The 18,089-nt window shown below is 35.9% G+C and overlaps 7 protein-coding genes across 7 annotated transcripts, besides 2 other annotated features; 5 read left to right on the top strand and 2 right to left on the bottom strand.

Moving 5' to 3' along the window:
* Positions 1-56: 56 nt before the first annotated feature.
* On the top strand, positions 57-2,106 carry DFA_05953 (peptidase S10 family protein; the record flags this gene model as incomplete). Its single annotated transcript, XM_004361611.1, has 6 exons — positions 57-279; positions 347-440; positions 532-716; positions 787-1,104; positions 1,184-1,592; positions 2,055-2,106. The coding sequence occupies 6 exons, from the start codon at positions 57-59 to the stop codon at positions 2,104-2,106; spliced, it is 1,281 nt and encodes a 426-aa protein (XP_004361668.1).
* Positions 2,107-2,478: 372 nt separating this feature from the next.
* On the top strand, positions 2,479-7,181 carry DFA_05952 (uncharacterized protein; the record flags this gene model as incomplete). Its single annotated transcript, XM_004361610.1, has 2 exons — positions 2,479-3,994; positions 4,072-7,181. The coding sequence occupies 2 exons, from the start codon at positions 2,479-2,481 to the stop codon at positions 7,179-7,181; spliced, it is 4,626 nt and encodes a 1,541-aa protein (XP_004361667.1).
* Positions 7,182-7,736: 555 nt separating this feature from the next.
* Positions 7,737-8,003, top strand: DFA_05951 (uncharacterized protein; the record flags this gene model as incomplete). The annotated part of the gene is made up of 1 exon (XM_004361609.1): positions 7,737-8,003. One exon carries the CDS (start codon positions 7,737-7,739, stop codon positions 8,001-8,003), a length of 267 nt encoding a protein of 88 aa, XP_004361666.1.
* Positions 8,004-8,182: 179 nt separating this feature from the next.
* Positions 8,183-8,251: a sequence feature (Short protein (DFA_05950, EGG23814.1) was converted to a misc_feature.).
* A 66-nt stretch (positions 8,252-8,317) lies between these two features.
* Positions 8,318-8,326: a sequence feature (Short protein (DFA_05950, EGG23814.1) was converted to a misc_feature.).
* A 49-nt stretch (positions 8,327-8,375) lies between these two features.
* Positions 8,376-9,192, top strand: gnt9 (GlcNAc transferase; the record flags this gene model as incomplete). Its single annotated transcript, XM_004361607.1, has 2 exons — positions 8,376-8,672; positions 8,749-9,192. The coding sequence occupies 2 exons, from the start codon at positions 8,376-8,378 to the stop codon at positions 9,190-9,192; spliced, it is 741 nt and encodes a 246-aa protein (XP_004361664.1).
* An 87-nt stretch (positions 9,193-9,279) lies between these two features.
* Positions 9,280-12,237, bottom strand: DFA_05948 (5-methyltetrahydropteroyltriglutamate-homocysteine-S-methyltransferase; the record flags this gene model as incomplete). The annotated part of the gene is made up of 3 exons (XM_004361606.1): positions 9,280-10,778; positions 10,873-11,817; positions 12,216-12,237. 3 exons carry the CDS (start codon positions 12,235-12,237, stop codon positions 9,280-9,282), a joined length of 2,466 nt encoding a protein of 821 aa, XP_004361663.1.
* Positions 12,238-12,458: 221 nt separating this feature from the next.
* On the bottom strand, positions 12,459-13,161 carry DFA_05947 (uncharacterized protein; the record flags this gene model as incomplete). Its single annotated transcript, XM_004361605.1, has 3 exons — positions 12,459-12,514; positions 12,640-12,666; positions 13,080-13,161. 3 exons carry the CDS (start codon positions 13,159-13,161, stop codon positions 12,459-12,461), a joined length of 165 nt encoding a protein of 54 aa, XP_004361662.1.
* Positions 13,162-16,252: 3,091 nt separating this feature from the next.
* gtpA (GTP-binding protein) lies at positions 16,253-17,699 on the top strand (the record flags this gene model as incomplete). Its single annotated transcript, XM_004361604.1, has 2 exons — positions 16,253-16,279; positions 16,353-17,699. 2 exons carry the CDS (start codon positions 16,253-16,255, stop codon positions 17,697-17,699), a joined length of 1,374 nt encoding a protein of 457 aa, XP_004361661.1.
* Positions 17,700-18,089: the final 390 nt, after the last annotated feature.

Genomic DNA, 18,089 nt, shown 5'->3' with positions numbered 1-18,089 from the left:
CTATTGCAGCTTTATTTATTGTATGTGAACAACAGTCGTAGTCGTAGTAGTGTAGTATGAATGACTTTAGGACTCTCTTTACTAAAAATAATCTATTCTATTCTTCTACAAAAAAAAAGGTTTCAGTAACATCAATGACCATAAAGACAGATACAGCCACTACTACATCCTATTCTGGCTATTTCAATGTTAATGAAACCACCAATGCTAACCTCTTTTACTGGTTTTTTGAAGCTCAAACTAATGCATCAACTGCCCCATTTGTAATTTGGTTGACAGGTAATAACAATAACAAAAACATATACATATACATTTAATATTTATAGCTAATTTTTTTCTAACCTAGGTGGACCTGGTTGTTCATCTGAGATGGCTATCTTTTACGAAAATGGTCCATTCAAGATTAATGAAGACCTTTCTCTTGCTTCAAACCCATACAGGTATGATTAGAATATTAATAATAATATTATTATTATTTTTTTGAAAAATAAGACCTGGATATTAATTTATACTTTTCAAAACTCTATCTAGTTGGAATTTAGTTTCAAACATTTTATATGTTGACAGTCCAGTTGGAACTGGTTTTTCATATGTTGAGGATCCAAGTGGATACTCTACCAATGAAGTTGAAGTTGCTTCTAATCTTTACAGTTTGCTTACTCAATTCTTTGAAAAGTATCCACAATATGCTGGTCTTCCATTCTTTGTTTTTGGTGGTATGTAGATAGATAGATAATAATAATATTTAATAATTATATTAATCCTTTGTTTCTTCCATTTTTTTAGAATCATATGCCGGACATTATGTACCAGCTCTTTCATACTACATCTTTGAACAAAATAAGGTTAGTGGAGTCAAGAAGATTAATCTCAAGGGTTTGGCCACTGGTAATGCCATGGTTTATCCAAAGGTTCAATATGGAAGTCTTGGTCTCATGGCCTACTCGCATGGTTTGATTGATGAGTTAGTTTTAAAGGAAACTGATGGTCTCTACTCTGCATGTGTTCAAGCTATCGATTCTGGAAACTATAACCAATCATCTGAAATTTGTAATTCAATCATTGATACCATTTCAGCTGCTGCTGGTCCATTCAATGTTTATGGTATGATTAAAAATATTAATGATTATAATTTAAATTAACTATAATACTAATAATATATTTACCTTTCGTTTCTACATAGATGTAACCAAGACTTGTCCTAGTGACCTTCCACTTTGTTACAACTTTACTCTTGCCCAAGTTTATTTGGACCAACCATCTGTTCGTCAATCACTTGGAATTCCATCCAATGTCCAATGGTCAATGTGCAGTGGTACCGTCTACCAAGATATCATTGGTGATTGGTTTGACACTGAAGTCGAGCATATCCCAACTCTTCTCGAAGCCGGTATCGATGTTCTTGTATACAATGGAAACCTTGGTTGGATTTGCAACTTTATTGGATCTGAGCAATGGGTCCGTGATATGAAATGGAAGGGTCAATCCCAATTTAACAAGTCACAAAGACAAATCTTTTGGAATGGTCCAACCATTGCCGGTTGGTTCAATACTTATGGTGGTTTAACTTTTATGAATATTCAAAATGCTGGGTATGTATTTCTCCAACTATATATATATATATGTTTTGATAAACTATTAATAATTTCTATTTTTTTCCAACATATTTTGATAAACTATTAATCCCTCTTGACCTCCTATTTATATTTGACAGTCACATGGTGCCCCAAGACGCCCCATTACCAGCATTGGATATGTTTACAACCTTTATCCAAGGAAAGTTCTAAAAGAACAGTGGAATAAAAAAATGGTGATTAAAGTTAAGTTTGGCTGTTTTTGTATTATTATTATTATTTCCAACTATATATATTTTGATAAACTAATAATCTCTCTTGACCTCCTATTTATATTTGACAGTCACATGGTGAACCAAAAAAATTTAGAGTTGTTATTGTATTTTTAAATATAACAAATACAGTAGTTTTTTTTTTCTGGGCAGAATCGATTCTGTAAAAAAATCTCGGTAACCAATCATCTATTGTTTCGGTATCCAGAATCGATGGCTTGAACTACAGCACTGCATCAGCACCCGAATTCATCCAATGAAATTGAAGTTCCATTCCGATTGTGTAAAATGAGACAGTCGATCATTTTTTTCATCGAATATCACAGAAAAAGCAAAGAATGTCCAATGGGACAGAAATAGGAATTGTTTGGTTTTTTGCTAAATTTTAGATAATATCAGATCGACTGATAGATATTGCACATAGTAATGAGAGAGAGTTTGTTTTGATCACAATACATAACTTTGTACATATTATATCACATTTATAACATTTAAAGAGGAGGAAAAGAGAGCAAAGTCTACATTTTTTAAAAGGACTACTACTATTACTCACCACATTACTTTATAGAACCTTTACAATAAATTTATATTTTTATTTATATATACACACATATATATATATATAGAAAGAAATGGTAAAGGTTGATATGCCAAATGACTCAAACACAAAGTTTGAGATTCAAAAGTGGCTCAAGAAATACTCTATTGCACATACACCATTCCAGTCAAAGGATGATCTCTTGTTTCTTGTCAGTGAGAACAAAAAGAATGTCATTGACCAAGAAAGAGCTGCCTATAAGGAGAAAAAGTTACAAGAACAAGCTCAAAAGGAAAAGGATGCATTAAAGGCTGCTACTGCTGCTGCAAAGTCTTCATACAAGTCATCATCTTCTTCATCCAATTCATCATCATCTACTTCATCTGCAACATCAACAAGATCATTAGTATCACCATTTAAAAAGATTCAAATTGTAAATGGAAAGGTATTATCAGCATCTTCTATTTCAGTAGCTGCATTTGATGATTCATCTTCAGTTGCAACAACATCATCATTGACTGTTCCATTAAAGATTATAAACAAACCAAGAAACAAATTAAATTTAATTGATAGAATTGAAAATAATACATTACATGTATTCATTTCATCGACATTCAAGGATATGATTGGAGAACGTGACCATTTGATCAAGGTTGTGTTTCCAGCTATCAACTTGAGATGCAAGGCAAAGAACTTGACCATTGTACCAGTTGATTTGCGTTGGGGTCTAACCAAGGAAGAGACAACTGTCAAGGGTCAAATCGAACTGTGCTTGAAGCAAATGGACAAGTGCCCGATTATGATTAGTGTGGTTGGTGAAAGATTTGGTTGGATTCCAAACGAGTACAAGTTATCGTCCAATGACAGTGCCGACCCTGTCACCCAATACCTCTCGTCGTTGCCATTGGGTGAGAGTATCACATCGATCGAGACGAGATACGGTCTCTCTTGTCACAAGACCAAGCATTCAGTTGCGCTGTTTAGAGATTCGTCGTCACTTGCCACCACTCCACAAATCCAAGACCATTTTGGTGAAAAGGTCGAAGAGAGCAAGACCAAACTGGTAGCATTCAAGGAACACATCAAATCGGATGCACACTGTACAGTATTGGATGGATATCCATGTAAATATATTGGAGTTGATAAACAAACGCAACAACACTGTGTCGGTAACCTTCAAGCATTTGGTGATTTTGTTATCAACCAAATGATGGATATCATCGAATTGGAATTCCCAAATCCAATTGAACTGTTAAATGCTGCTCAACAAGAAGAAAAGCATCATTCACTCTACCAAACAAACAAGGCACAATATTATTGGGGTAGAGAAGCTTTCCAAAAAAAGTTATTGGATCATATCCATAACAACAAGTCTGTATCACTCGACAAGATTGCCATTGTCTATGGTGAACCTGGATGTGGAAAGTCTTCTTCATTGTCCAATTTAGTCACTAAATTGGAAGCTTTAAACACTCCAAAGACCTATCTTGTACTCTCCCACTATGTTGGTTGTTCCGGTGAATCTACAAATGTTCCAAATATCTTGGAAAGATTTTCAACAAAGATTTGTAAACAATTAAAAATTAATCATGAAATTCCTACTAATCTTGGTAAATATTAATATAAAACAAAAACAAATATACAATATTAATTCTTTTTCTTTATTTTTTTATTTATTATTTTTTAGAAATGTTAAGAACAGAATTCCCAAAGATATTACAAAAAGCAAGTAAATTGGTAAAGAATATTGTAATTGTAATTGATGATTTGGATGAATTATCAACACAAAATCAGTCACATCAAATGGAATGGTTACCAGATACAACTGATTTACCGTCGAATTGTTTTGTATTGACAAGTTGTGATCAAAACAAGACGTGTTGGGATTACCTCCATCTTCGTACAAAGATTCCACATACCTTTTACTTGTCACCTCTTGAAATGACCGATCGTTCCATCATTACCACTCATACGTTGGATCGTTATAGCAAGCGTCTTGAACCAAAGCAATTGGATCGTCTTGTCGCCAAGACTCATGCCAAGTTCCCACTCTACATTCAATTGGTGTGTGAAGAACTTCGTGTCATTGGCAATTATGACAAGTTAAATTCAATCATTCAAAAGATTCCAGATACCATTGACCAATTGATTGTATCTATTCTTTTGCGTTTGGAAGATGATTTTGGTAGAGATTTGATTAAAAAGACACTTTGCTTTATTGCTCTGAGTAGATATGGTTTGTTAGAGTCGGAACTTTTGGATCTACTTCGTGAAAAGGGTACTCCACTATCATTTGTACAATGGGCACCACTTTTAATTGCCATCTCCCCACTTTTACGTAATGGTTTCAATACATCAAAATCCATCACATTCTTCCACGCACAAGTTGCCAAGGTCATCATCCAAAAGTACTTGCCAACTGAAAAGAGTGTCATTGTTGCACACACTCAACTTGCCGACTATTACCAAAACCAATGTCATGGTACCGTCGACGGTAGTAGTAAAAAGTGGAATGGTACATTGTTAAAACCATTTGTAGAGCTACCATACCATTTGACGTGTGCAAAGAGATTCGATTGGTTGGCTAATCTCTTCCAAGATCTCATATTCGTAGAGACCAAGTTCAAGTTAAAGTTGGGTCGTGACTTGTTGGAAAATATGTTGCTTGCCATCACCGAGACACAATCACCAACCCTGAGTGGTGAGCGTTGGACCGGTCTCAACTTTTCCTCGTCCAACCTCGTCCAAGATATTTACAATTTCGTTCAATACCAAGCACACAATATCGAAAGATACCCATTGGTTGTTGCTCAACAGGCATACAATCTTCCAGATGATTCAGTGTGTCATAGTGTTGCAGATCGTCATCTCTGGCAAACAAAGGCACCCCATTTCAAGTGGCTCAACAAACCACAGCTTTCAGACTTTGTCATTGCTTCGTTGGCCGGTCACGAGGATTTTGTCCGTTGCGCATTGTATCGTGAGGATGGTAACATGATTGCCAGTTGTTCAGACGATCGTTCGATTCGTATTTGGTCGGGAGAGACTGGTGCATTGGTACGTGTCTTTCCAAAACTGCATACTGACAAGATCACTAATTTGCAGTGGCGTGGAAACAACAACTTGGTGACCGTGTCTCGTGACAAGCGTGTTGTCTTGTGGGACGAGTATGGCAAGGTGTTGCACGAGTTTAACGGTCACAGTCAAGCGGTGTGGGGTGTAGCTGTCAGTGGTGATGGTCGTCGTATTGCCAGTGCATCGTGGGATATGACATGCATCGTTTGGGATATCGCTTCGAAACAAATTGCATTTACATTGACGGGACACACCAACAAGTTGTCTGCCGTTGCATACAGTCCCGACTCTAGACTCATCGCCACTGGTTGCTGGAGTGGTATCGTCATTATTTGGGACGCTGTCACGGGCAAGCAATTGCAAAGCACCAAGGTCTCTGACACGACCATTCTCTACTTGATGTTTTCGCCCGACGAAATGCTCTTGTCTGCTTCATGCGTCGACTCGTTCACTCATATCCTCGCTCGTCGTAACAACTGGTCCAAGGAAATCGCCAAATTAGAGGGTCACAAGGAAGCTGTCATTTCAAGCAGATGGTCGGCCGATGGCAAGTTTATCGTCTCTTGTTCAGATGATAAGACGGTCCGTGTGTTTGACTGCGCCGATTGGAGTCAAGCATCTGTCATGACGGGTCATTCTGGTCGTATCATTTCCGCCGCTTTCCATCCCAACTCTTCCAAGCGTCGTATCATCACCGCCGCCACTGACAAGTTTATCAAGATCTGGGATCCAAAGCTCGGCTACTCTGTCACCCAAGCCCATCAAGGCCACAGAAAGGGTGTCAGCACACTCCAGTACGATCACGAAAACGATATTCTCTACTCCTTGTCGGACGACCACACCATCCGTTCGTGGACAGATTTCCAAAGAAACGATCTCTTGGTGCCAGGCAATACCTACGAAAACATAAATTGGAAAAAGTTCAAGTTGCTTGACCCTCAAATCTTTGGTTCTCTCAGCTTGGCCTTTGCCATTGTGAGCAACGTTGGCACTGTACTCCAATACTGTATGGACAAAAAGACAATGATCAAAAGATTGCCAGACACGGTCAAGTGCACTGCTTTTACCATCACAGACAATGACTCTTTGTTTGCAGTGGCTGATCCAGAGGGTGTTGTCTATGTATACGATGTCGCTACATTTGAAGAGGTCTATCGCAACAGACATGGATTTGTTGTCAACGAACTTGCCTTTTCTCCCTGTTCAACCTATTTGGCAGCTTCCGACGGCAAGGGTACCATCACTATCCTAAAGTCTGGTGGTCTTGCCGACAAGACCTATCATCAATGTGCCTATTTGACTTTGGAGCCAATGAGTGCCATTACCTCGATCAAGTGGAGTGGCGATAGCTCCTCCTCTTCCTCCTCCTCATCAGAGATAGATACAAGATACATGGCTGTTGGTACAGTAGATGGTTCAATCCATATTTTCGATGTAAAGAGATCATTCTATGTACATCGTGTTACTACCAATGTACACGCTTTTGGTATCCGTTCAATGGCATTTTCCCCATCGTCCAAGTACTTGTTTACAGCCTCGCTTGACAAGACTGCCATCCTGTGGAATGTAGAGACCATGACCATCGTGTCTGTATTCCCATTATTCTCCATTGCCACTTCAAATATTCTTTTCTTTAAGGATATACAAAATGTTCCAACCGTCATTTTATCGGATTACACCGGAAAGATACACCACTTAAAATTAATAGGCGTTAATGAATAATTCAAGTAACAATTCAATTGTCATGACTCATAATAATAATAATTTCATAACAATAAATAATTTGTAATAATAATAAATTAATAATAATAATACCCCAAAATAACTTTTTTCCATTCAGATTTTTTTAAAATAGTTTAAACAATATTGGTTAATACAAGATTTCGCGAACGGATATTGAAGTGTTGTTCATGTCCCACATTTTCTCTTTACCACTTGAATAATAATTTCCTGATTCAGTAGTGGATGATATTGCTTGGATAGTTGGATGAAAAGAAAGTAAAAATTTCCAACCACATTGTGTATTTTTCATTCCCCCAACAAAAATTTGTAAAAAGTTCATAATGAGATATTGGCTCTTAAAAATCTGGAATACAATGAGAAAATTAGTGGTGGGTGATTTAAGTTCATTATATTTTGGTCCTCTATTATCATGTTCAAAAGAGATTTTAATTGATATTATTTTAGTATCAATAGTAATATTAGTAGTTAAAAAAATAGTAAAAAAAATGAGGATAATAAGTTTTATAGTTTTGATGATATTTATTATTAAAATAAATGCATCATCATTTTATAAATGCAATAATGGAGGTATTGGAATGGACAATTCTTGTATATGTCCTGTTGGATATCAAGGAGATCAATGTGAAAAATACAACTTTCAAATGCACGTCGGCACTAGATGTTTGGAGACCTTTACAGGTTGATGTTGGACCACTATGTTGTTGGTCAAAACAAAGGGAAATTCAAAATATTAAAGAACTAGAACATTCAAATTGGATGACAAGTCTACAAATGCTCAATCAACAAGAATTAAAAAAATAGTAGAAACTTATGGACCCTGGGATGAACATGATATTTTATTGCTCAACACTATCATCTCTAAAAATAATAATAATCAATATTCTTTAAAATATAAAGATCAACAATTAATTCAACCCATCAACAATATGTGTAATCAATCTACTAGCAGTCACTTGCATTCATTCTAATGATCCATAAATATGATTTGGATGCAATCAAGACTTTATTCAGAATATTGTATAGTCCCAAGCATTATTATGTCATTCATTGTAAGTTAGGTTTATATCATTATGAATATCTTTGGTATTAACTTTTTTAATTTCTTTTCTTTTTAGACGATGTAAAAATGAAGGATCAAGAGAAAATGATCGAAACTCATTGTTTGATGAAATAATGGGTAATCATACATTAAAGAATATCCAATTTGTGGAAAACAGATTATTGGGAATTTGGGGTGCTCCCTCAATGGTTTATATGGAATTGGCTGGCTATGCAAAGTTGTTTGATATGGTTTCAGAGAGACAATCAGTAAATGGAAATGAAATCAATCAAATGTGGTCACATGTTATCAATTTATCAACCAATGATATGCCACTCAAACCACTTTCAAAGATTGAAGAATTCTTTTGTGATCATTTTAATACAACATATATGTGCAAAGGGAGATATCTTGATAATGAAAGATTTAATGTATGTAACTCATTTTCTTTAAATAGTTTAGAATTTATTTTAATTTTCTTGATTCTTTTTTTTTTTTAAATATTAGGGATATTATATGGAATTTGTAAAAGGAGATTATTGGAGTAAAGTTGGTGATGGTACATATAATTCCTATGACTGTGGAAAACCAGGAAATTTAAAATATTTTTCACCGGTGAGCATTGGAACACAATGGCACATGTTAACATCTGGATTTGCTCATCATCTCATTTCAGACATCAAATCTCTTGAAACACTCATGTCACTAAAGTTCTCTTATATTCCAGATGAATCATTTTATCAAGCTGCTTGGAGAACCTATTCACAAGACGATTTTGAATCAAACTATCACAGAGATACCATGTGGGACAAGGTAACAACAAGTCAACATAGCAGATACAGTGTAGATCTTGAAGACTTGGATACTATACCAAAACATTTAATGTTTATCAGAAAAGTATACACCAATCAAGTAAAAGAAGCAATCATTTCCAAGTTTCTAACCGTCTAATTAATACCAACAAAAAAAAATGTAACATGTATATTATAATGTATTAAGAATAAATATTTTATTTTCTACCAAAAGATCTTTAAATGCTTAGGCACTAGTTGTAGTAGCAGTAGTAGATGATGATCTGAGGACGGTAGCAATTTGAACCATATTTTTGAGGGCAGCAATAGTTTCAGCATGATTTCTAGTCTTGAGACCACAATCAGGGTTGACCCAAAGCAATTCACTTGAAACAAACTTGTTGATTTGTTGAACTCTGTGGAGCATTTCTTCGACGGTTGGGACACGTGGTGAATGGATGTCATAGACACCTGGACCGATTTCATTGGTGTATCCATTTGAAGCAAAGGCAGACAACAACTTGGCATCGCTCTTTGAGTTTTCAATGGTCAAGACATCGGCATCCATATCTTGCAAAGACTTGAAGATATCGTTGAAATCACTGTAGCACATGTGAGTGTGGATTTGGACATTGTCTTCGACACCAGAGGTAGCCAACTTGAAGCAGTTGACAGACCACTTGAGATGGTTGTCCCATTGGTTACGACGGAGTGGCAAACCTTCACGGATGGCTGGCTCGTCGATTTGGACGATGGCAAGCTTGGAGATGGTGGCAAGATCGGCGACCTCGTCTCTGATGGAGAGAGCCAATTGGAGACAAGTCTCGGAACGTGGGATATCGTCACGGACAAAAGACCATTGGAGACAGGTGACTGGACCGGTAAGCATACCCTTGACAGGTTTGGTAGTGAGTGACTGAGAGTAGGTGGCAAGCTCAACGGTCATTGGCGAACGACGTTGGACATCACCATAGATGATGGGTGGCTTGACACAACGACTTCCATAACTTTGCACCCATCCATTCGAGGTGAATGAGAAACCTTGGAGATACTCACCAAAGAACTCAACCATGTCGGTACGCTCAGACTCGCCGTGCACCAATACATCGAGACCACACTCTTCTTGGATTTGGATGGTTCTGGCAATCTCCTCGCGGATAAATTGGTCATACTCTTGTTGAGAGATGGCGCCGCTACGGTATTGGCTACGAACTTGACGAACCTTGGCAGTTTGTGGGAACGATCCAATAGTAGTGGTTGGATAGAGAGCTGGCAAGACGGCACCTAATCTTTGTCTTTGGGCAACTCTTCTCTTTTCAAAGACACTGTTTCTCGAAAACATGTCTTGAGTGACCTTGTTGGCTCTGTCCTTGACATCGACATTGTGGATGATGGCAGAGGTGGAACGACGGGCACACTTGGCCAAGTTGGTGGCATAGGCCTCTTGCAAACCAGAGTCCAACAAGACTACAGATCCATCGTTTCCAGAGACATCGTAACCGGCATTGACAGCCTTGGTGAGGAATACAACTTCGGCAAGCTTCTCCTTGGCAAATGATAACCATTCCAACAATTCAACTGGCTTGAGCTTCTCCTTTTCAGCACTGTGTGGACTATGTAAAAGTGAACATGAACTGGCAACAATAATCTTGGATTTATCAATCTTTAAAAGATTAATAATACGATTAATTTCTTGTAATTTCTTTTGATAATTTGTAATCCAAATATTTCTACCATCAATTAATCCTATAAAAAAAAAATAATAAATAAAAAAGAAAAAAAAGAGTTAAAATTATTTGTTTTAATATTAATATTTGTTTGTTTTTTTTTTTTGACATACCTAAAGAAATATTCCAATTCTTATTAAATGAAAGTAATAAAGTATCTAAATGATCATTTGATAAAGATCTAGTGAGATCAATATGAACAGAGTGAATAAAGTCGAGATCCTTGATGAGGACAATGTTGGAACCAATTTCACCAAAGTAGGTGGTGAGGTGAATACGGAGGGATGGAGCGGCAGTGTGGAGGGCAGTGAGGACCTTGTGGTAGATTGGCTTGAGAGTGTTGATTTGGCTGTCTTCAAAGTCAAAGCAGAGGAATGGTTCGTCGACTTGCAAGTCGGTGGCACCGTGTGATTGGAGGAGAGTGACGATTTGAGTGTAGACGGCGAGCAACGAGTCAATGTGAACGAGTGGATCCAAAAGACTGGCATATTGCTTGTTGTCGGCACTCTTACTGAGCATCAAGAAAGAGATTGGACCAATGAGGACTGGCTTGCTGTTGATACCGAGGGCTTCCTTGGCTTGGAGATACTCTTCGACGATCTTTGGGTGTTGGGTAGAGCTGACAGAGTTGGTAAGCTTGAATGTCTGGTTGGCTTGGAGCTCTGGTACCATGTAATGGTAGTTGGTGTCGAACCACTTACGCATCTCCATACTGCAGACATCGACCTGTTGGTTTTGGAGTCCACGGCCCATAGCAAAGTAGGTGGCAAGCGAGGCAACACCACCTTCAGAGGCAACAACTGGTTCGTAACGGGTTGGGATAGCACCAAACATGTGGACGTGGTCGAGGACATGGTCATAGAAGGAAAAGTCGTTGCTTGGGATCAAGTCGATACCAACGTTCTTTTGGAGAGCCCAATGAACCTCTCTCAACTTGGCAGCACCTGCTACCAACTCTTGTGCATTCACCTTTCCTTGCCAGAATGCTTCTACTATCTTTTTTAAATCTCTATTCTCTCCCATTCTTGGGAATCCGAGGATTGTTGAAATTGCCATGACTATTAAGTATAAAGTATATAAAGTATAGATAGATAGATAGATTGAACTCTTTTTGTTTAAAGAATACACTAATGATGATGATGAACTTGAGCAAGAGAGCAGTGCTTATATATACCCAAATGAAATATTACAATTTAATTTAGAATAATAGCTTAGCTTGAATTGCCTTGTCAATGAGTCATCAAAGGCAGTGGACAAACTATAAGGTACAGATAATCTCTCTCTCTCTCTCTCTCTCTCGAATGGTCGCATATGATATTTGCAGCCTTATTCCAAAGTAAGAAGGTGGTGATGCTAGTTTGTTCTGTTGGTCGCTGTCGAGACCCCCTACGACGTGCTCGTGAGGGCAAAAAGGAGTTGTGAAAAGAAACAAGTGCTCTTGCTAGAAAGATCATACAACCATCCCTCTCTGAACGCATGCATATTCTCCTAATCAATCAATCAATCACACACACGACGACCGATCATGTTGAGGCCTCTCTGTTGTGACGACCTTTTTCAAACGACCAATGCATTCATTACGGGGTTAAAATGAGATGATCGATTACTTTGTGTTGTTAATATGAGGAAGAGGCAATTTCTCGTCTTGCGATCGTTGGAGACCATGCACTTGTCTCACGACCAATGATGCCAATCAACATTAGATGGGGGTGAGAACTGCAAGCCACCAATAACAACGGTCGGTGATCTTCACACCTTTAATATAAAAATCTCTTGAATACCAGGAGGGAGGAGTTGGATAAAGAAAGAAAGAAAGAAAGAAAGAGAGATGAGAGGTGAATGAATGAATCATCAACTTGATGACTCATTATGAAACCCACATCTCATTGTCTTTGCAGATGCTTGTGCTGAATTTAAAATGAATAAATTTTAATTTTTTTTTGTTTTTTTAAATCATCATCAAAGTTGTCTTATTGTGTTTTACACTTACTCCTTCTTTTTAATCTTGTTTCAATCAACCATTTTGTATAGTTGTTATTTGTTCAACCACCTTGTATTATTATTATAGTTATTCATCTCTATTCGTATGATCATATCTAACTTTTTTAAAAAACACAAAAAAAAAAATCAAAATGAAAAAAATGATGAAGGGTTTGTTATTTTATTTATTATTATATTACTTCCAATTCGAATGTTTTCTCTTTTCCTTTTGTAGACCATTGACCATGTATTTCCAGGTTCTCTTCTCCTCCTTTTTAATTGTTTTTTTTTTCCTTTTGTTCTTTTTGTTGTTCTAGCCTGTAGATGTTGTTGGTGTTACTCATTGTGAGGGCTTCTATACGGCATTGAAATTTCTTTGATTCTCTTGCATCGAATTCATCCTTTGTTGAAAGATTATACATCTTTGATTCTCTTTCTCAATTTTTAATCGAAGCATGATGATCATTTTATTGTTGTCATCCTCCATTGTTTGTTAATTGCAATATATATATATATTTATGTATTTCTTTTGAAAGTTTGTGGAAACATTTAATTTTCTGGTTCTTTATATCCATTCTTTTTTTTTTTTTTTTTACTCAAAAATATGAGCCTTGATCACTTGTTTCAATAAGTCATACAAGTTAGTGTTTAACTAAACAGAGAAAAGGGGGACAATATCAATGTCAATAAATTTATTTATTATTATTATTAACAAAAGTAAGATCATATGCTGACAATAAAAATAGCACATGTTCACAAACCAACAGAACAGAACAGACTTGTCAATCTACTCATCTTGAAATAATATTATCGTCTTGTGCATAATTATTTATGACTGAATGAAAAAAAGGGGATAAAACAAGAAGGTGGAGGGGCAAAAGAGTGAGTACTTTTTTTGTTAAAGTTTTGCCGTGAATGCAAAGGTTTGTGCATTGTCCCCTTGTCTAAAAATAGTGATTACGATCGTTTGGAAGAACTGTTTATGTTTAGACTTAGACTAGACTATTATCCTCGTCGTTCTTGTTATTCTTTTTATTTATCGTTTAAGAATTTGTAGTTTATACAAGTAAAAAGAGAGATAGATAGATAGAATTTATTATTATTAATAGTAGAAAGAAAGAAAGATAGAAAGAAAGACCTGGCAATATAGCACAATCAGACAGACAGACAGACAGAACAACAGACATAGAGGTAGTGTACAGCATGCATAGAATTATTGTGTTTTCATTGAATTTACTTCTTTTTGATCTTTCATTCTCTCTTCTTCTTCTTGTTGATGATGATGTTGATGTTTAAAGTAAAAACCACAAACACCCACACAATCCAACAAACAACATCACATTCAATCGAGAATCAATCAATCAATCAAACAAACAACCCTTCACACCCCTCATTATCACATGACAGCTAGAACAAGAGCAAGAGCTCCTCAAGATAATCATTTTATTTTTGTTTATTGAATTATTAGAGTTGTCTTTAGTCGGTAGAGTAGAAAGCTAGTGAAAGAGATAAGAGAATCAAATCAATTAAACAAACCCAATCCAATTCAACTATCCCAATCCAATCCAATAGAACTGTCATCATCAAATCAAACTATCATCATCAACAACAACACAACAACAACAATCTTTCCAATTAATTAATTAATTAATTAATCAAGGCCACACTTTTCCAATATCTCGCAAAACCAGTTGCCAATTGGACAAAAGAAGGAAAAAAAACAACCAAGGATAATAGTGTTTGGACACACAACAATAATAATAATATAATAATAATAATAATAATAGTAGTAATTCATACACCCATCAATCAATCACAATACAATAATAATATAATAACTTTTCCCCTTCTTTTACTACTTTTTCCATTTTTTCTACAATCCCTTTATATACAATGTAAATAATACTATTATTATGATTATAATTTTTTGTTTGTTTATCGTCGTCATCGTCGTCGTTGTTGTTGTTGTTGTGTTATACAAATATACTATCCAAACAAAATCAATTCAATTCAATCAATCCATTTAATTTATCAATATCAATCGCGATTCCCACCCTATACAAAGAGAGGGAGAGAGCGACCTTTGGTAAACGACAGAACAACATTGCACACTATAATTATTATTTTGTTGTTTTGTCATATATATGTGTGACCACTCTACCACCCAAACAGACACCCAAAAACGTTGTGGGGTAAAAGGGAAGAGCAAACTTACACAATTGTGTTGGTTTTGGGATCAATCAATAATAAACAGCGTGATAAAAAGAACAAGGAGAAAAAAAAAAAGATGAAGCAAAGTCGTGAGCAATCAAAGTAGTGTTATTTTTATCACAAAAATATATATTATTATCTATCTATCAATTGTTGTTGTTGTATAAAAATAGTTTGACATACTAGCTAGTAGTAACAGGGTTAAGGAGAGACAGAGGAAGAACAGTCACAAAAGGTAATCAACAATCATTAGGAACTATAATATAATATAATATAATTGACACTCACTTACTCACATGTGTTGTGGTGGTCCGACCCTCCTCCTCCTCCTCCTCTTCTTCTTCCTCTTCTTATTCTAACGATCATCGGAAATCAAGAGGGACAACCAATCAAATACTTCTACCTATTCAATTCAATGTATCAATCTCAATCAATATATTATATATTATGCCAACAACAATTTCAATTGGAGGACAAGGAGAAAAAAGAATAGTCTCCACAACACCACAACCACAACTCTCTCTTGTTTGTTTTATGGTGATAAGATTGGGCATCACTATTACAAGCAGTAAGAGTAACTGCTGCTTGAAACAAATAGCATTTAGTATCAAGAGAGTGAGAGGGTGGTGGCAATTTCCTTTCCTTGATACAAGCGAGCTGCAGATAGATTAATTATATACAGATAGATAAAAGTGTGTGTATATAATATATGTGGTTGATAAACAATATCGCAAATAGATGAAAGATGGATGGATAGATAGGCGATGATGATGATGATAATGATAATACTTTGATGGATGTGTTTGAAATCGCTCGATTCCACACCATCAAAATATATATTCAGTCTATCCGTTTTTTTGTAAAGTAATATTATTTTTGGTTCATAATAATAATTAATAATAATAATAATAATAGTATTATTATTTATTCATTTTTTTAAACAATCATATCATACCTTTCTTCTTACCAGTGTCCTCGAGGAGAATCAAACTAAAAAATAGTACCTTTATTATTATATTATATTATTTATTTTAATTTATTCGTTATATATCATATATCACTTTTGGTGTGATGGTATGATTTGTCTCCTCCATTAATTTATTTATTTATTTATTTAATATTTTCATCATTGTGCCCCTTTGTCATATCCACAATTTCATTCAATTATAATTAACCATTTTCTTCCTTCCTCTTTTTTAAAAACAATAGATATAAAAAAAGGCTACATATATAGTGTATTAATTAATTTATAAATTAAAAACAAGTTAATTAAACAAACAACAACAGAAAGAAAACAAAAAAATGTTTAATATTAATCCATACAAAAATGTAAGATAAATCAACAACCATCCATGATTGAATCCAAATTAATTATTAATTATTATTGTTACTTTTTAAAAAGAAAAAACCAGTTTCATCAACTGGAAATGGAGCATCAAAAGAAAAGGAAAAGACATTGACTAAAGAAAAAGAGAAATCATCTTCATCATCGTCATCGTCTTCATCAACATCTAAAAAATCATCATCATCTTCGTCATCAAAACATAAACATCAAATGGAAGAGATAAAGATGAGTCCACAAACACCAAACTCTGGAAGAGTTTCATCACACGACGCAGGTAGCCTATCTTTGACATCCATGTCAGAGATTACCAACTCGCTATCAAATACACACACTGCAACAGATACATCCAACAATACAAACGACGAAGTCAGTGAGATTGGCGATGACTATGACCCATTCCTTTCGATATTGGAGGAACCAATAGAAGGAGAGGGTGGTATTGAAAAAGAGACCACAGAAGAGTTGCAAGAGATGTTGGCGGTACTTAAAGGCGTTCAAAATGAATGCAACGTATTGTTGCTGGGTCGTACAGGTGTAGGTAAATCCAGCACTCTAAACACTGTCTTTGGTATTGATATTCCAGTGCATAGCAGCGAGAGTTGCACACAAGAACCATTCACCTATTCGCGTAACGTCAACGGATTCAAACTCAACATTATAGATACACCGGGTTTCTTGGACTCGCAAGGTGACGAAGTCGATTCGGCCAACATGTTAAAGATCCAGCGTTATCTCTCGGGCAAGACCATCCACTGTGTGTTGTTTGTCGAGAAGTTTACAGAGACACGTTTCGATGGTGCCCATCAGCTCGTCATCAACCAATTCACAGAGAAACTCGGTCCACAGTTGTGGCGTAACGCTGCCGTTGTCCTCACCTATGCCAACAGTCCCCTTCCCGACAGTTGCTACGACGGTTTCGATGAAGAGGATGAGATTGGCCCATGGCGCAAGCATTTGGACGACCGTTCGATCCAATTCAAAAAATTCTTTACACATATCCTCCAATCGCTGCCACAAGACGATGGATACACACCCAAAAACATATCGGTCTATGCCATGGAAAATAGTAGAAGATGTCGTCGTAACGAACAGGGTCAACGTATCCTCATCGATGGAACCCCATGTCTTCATCTTTTAATTAGTGGTCTCTTGCGTATGGTCGACCCAAAAACAGCTTTTTTGTTTATGGGTCATCTTCGCGCCAAGAATAAACCATCAAAGTCGCATCGTGGCGATCAACAAGATCGTGAACGTGGTGTGTTTGACAATCTGGCTGAAATTTTAAAACTATTCGTAGTACCTCCTTTTGATCAACTCGGCAAGGGTACAGTTGCAAAGATTTTGGAAAGTTGGGGTAGAAAATTGGATCGTTATGGTAATCTTCCAAATTTATTAAAAATCTAAAAATAACAAACAAAAATAACAAAAAAAGAAAAACAAACAAGACAAATAGATATATATAGGATATATATATTTATATAGAATTATTAATAAGAAATGGAATATAAGAATATTAACAATAACCAACACCAAAACAACAAGTGACGACACAATCAAAAAAAGAATTTCCCTTAATTCTTGAATAACAATCACTAAATCCTCTCCCTCTCCCTCTCTCTCTCTGTCCACTATCCAGTTAGTGGATTTTCCAAACATTGCATTTGATGATATATTTAACATCAATCAAATACTGTTTTCCCTTGTATCATATATAATTATTTCAATTTTAAATAAAATATCGTTATTTAAATATATAACAAACAAACAAACAAATAGAACAGAATATAAATGATT

This window comes from Cavenderia fasciculata, assembly GCF_000203815.1.
Source record: "Cavenderia fasciculata unplaced genomic scaffold Scf_Dfasci-G-p-12c09.r1-3, whole genome shotgun sequence".
Taxonomy (NCBI): domain Eukaryota; phylum Evosea; class Eumycetozoa; order Acytosteliales; family Cavenderiaceae; genus Cavenderia; species Cavenderia fasciculata.
This window is presented reverse-complemented; position numbering and strand designations above follow the sequence as displayed.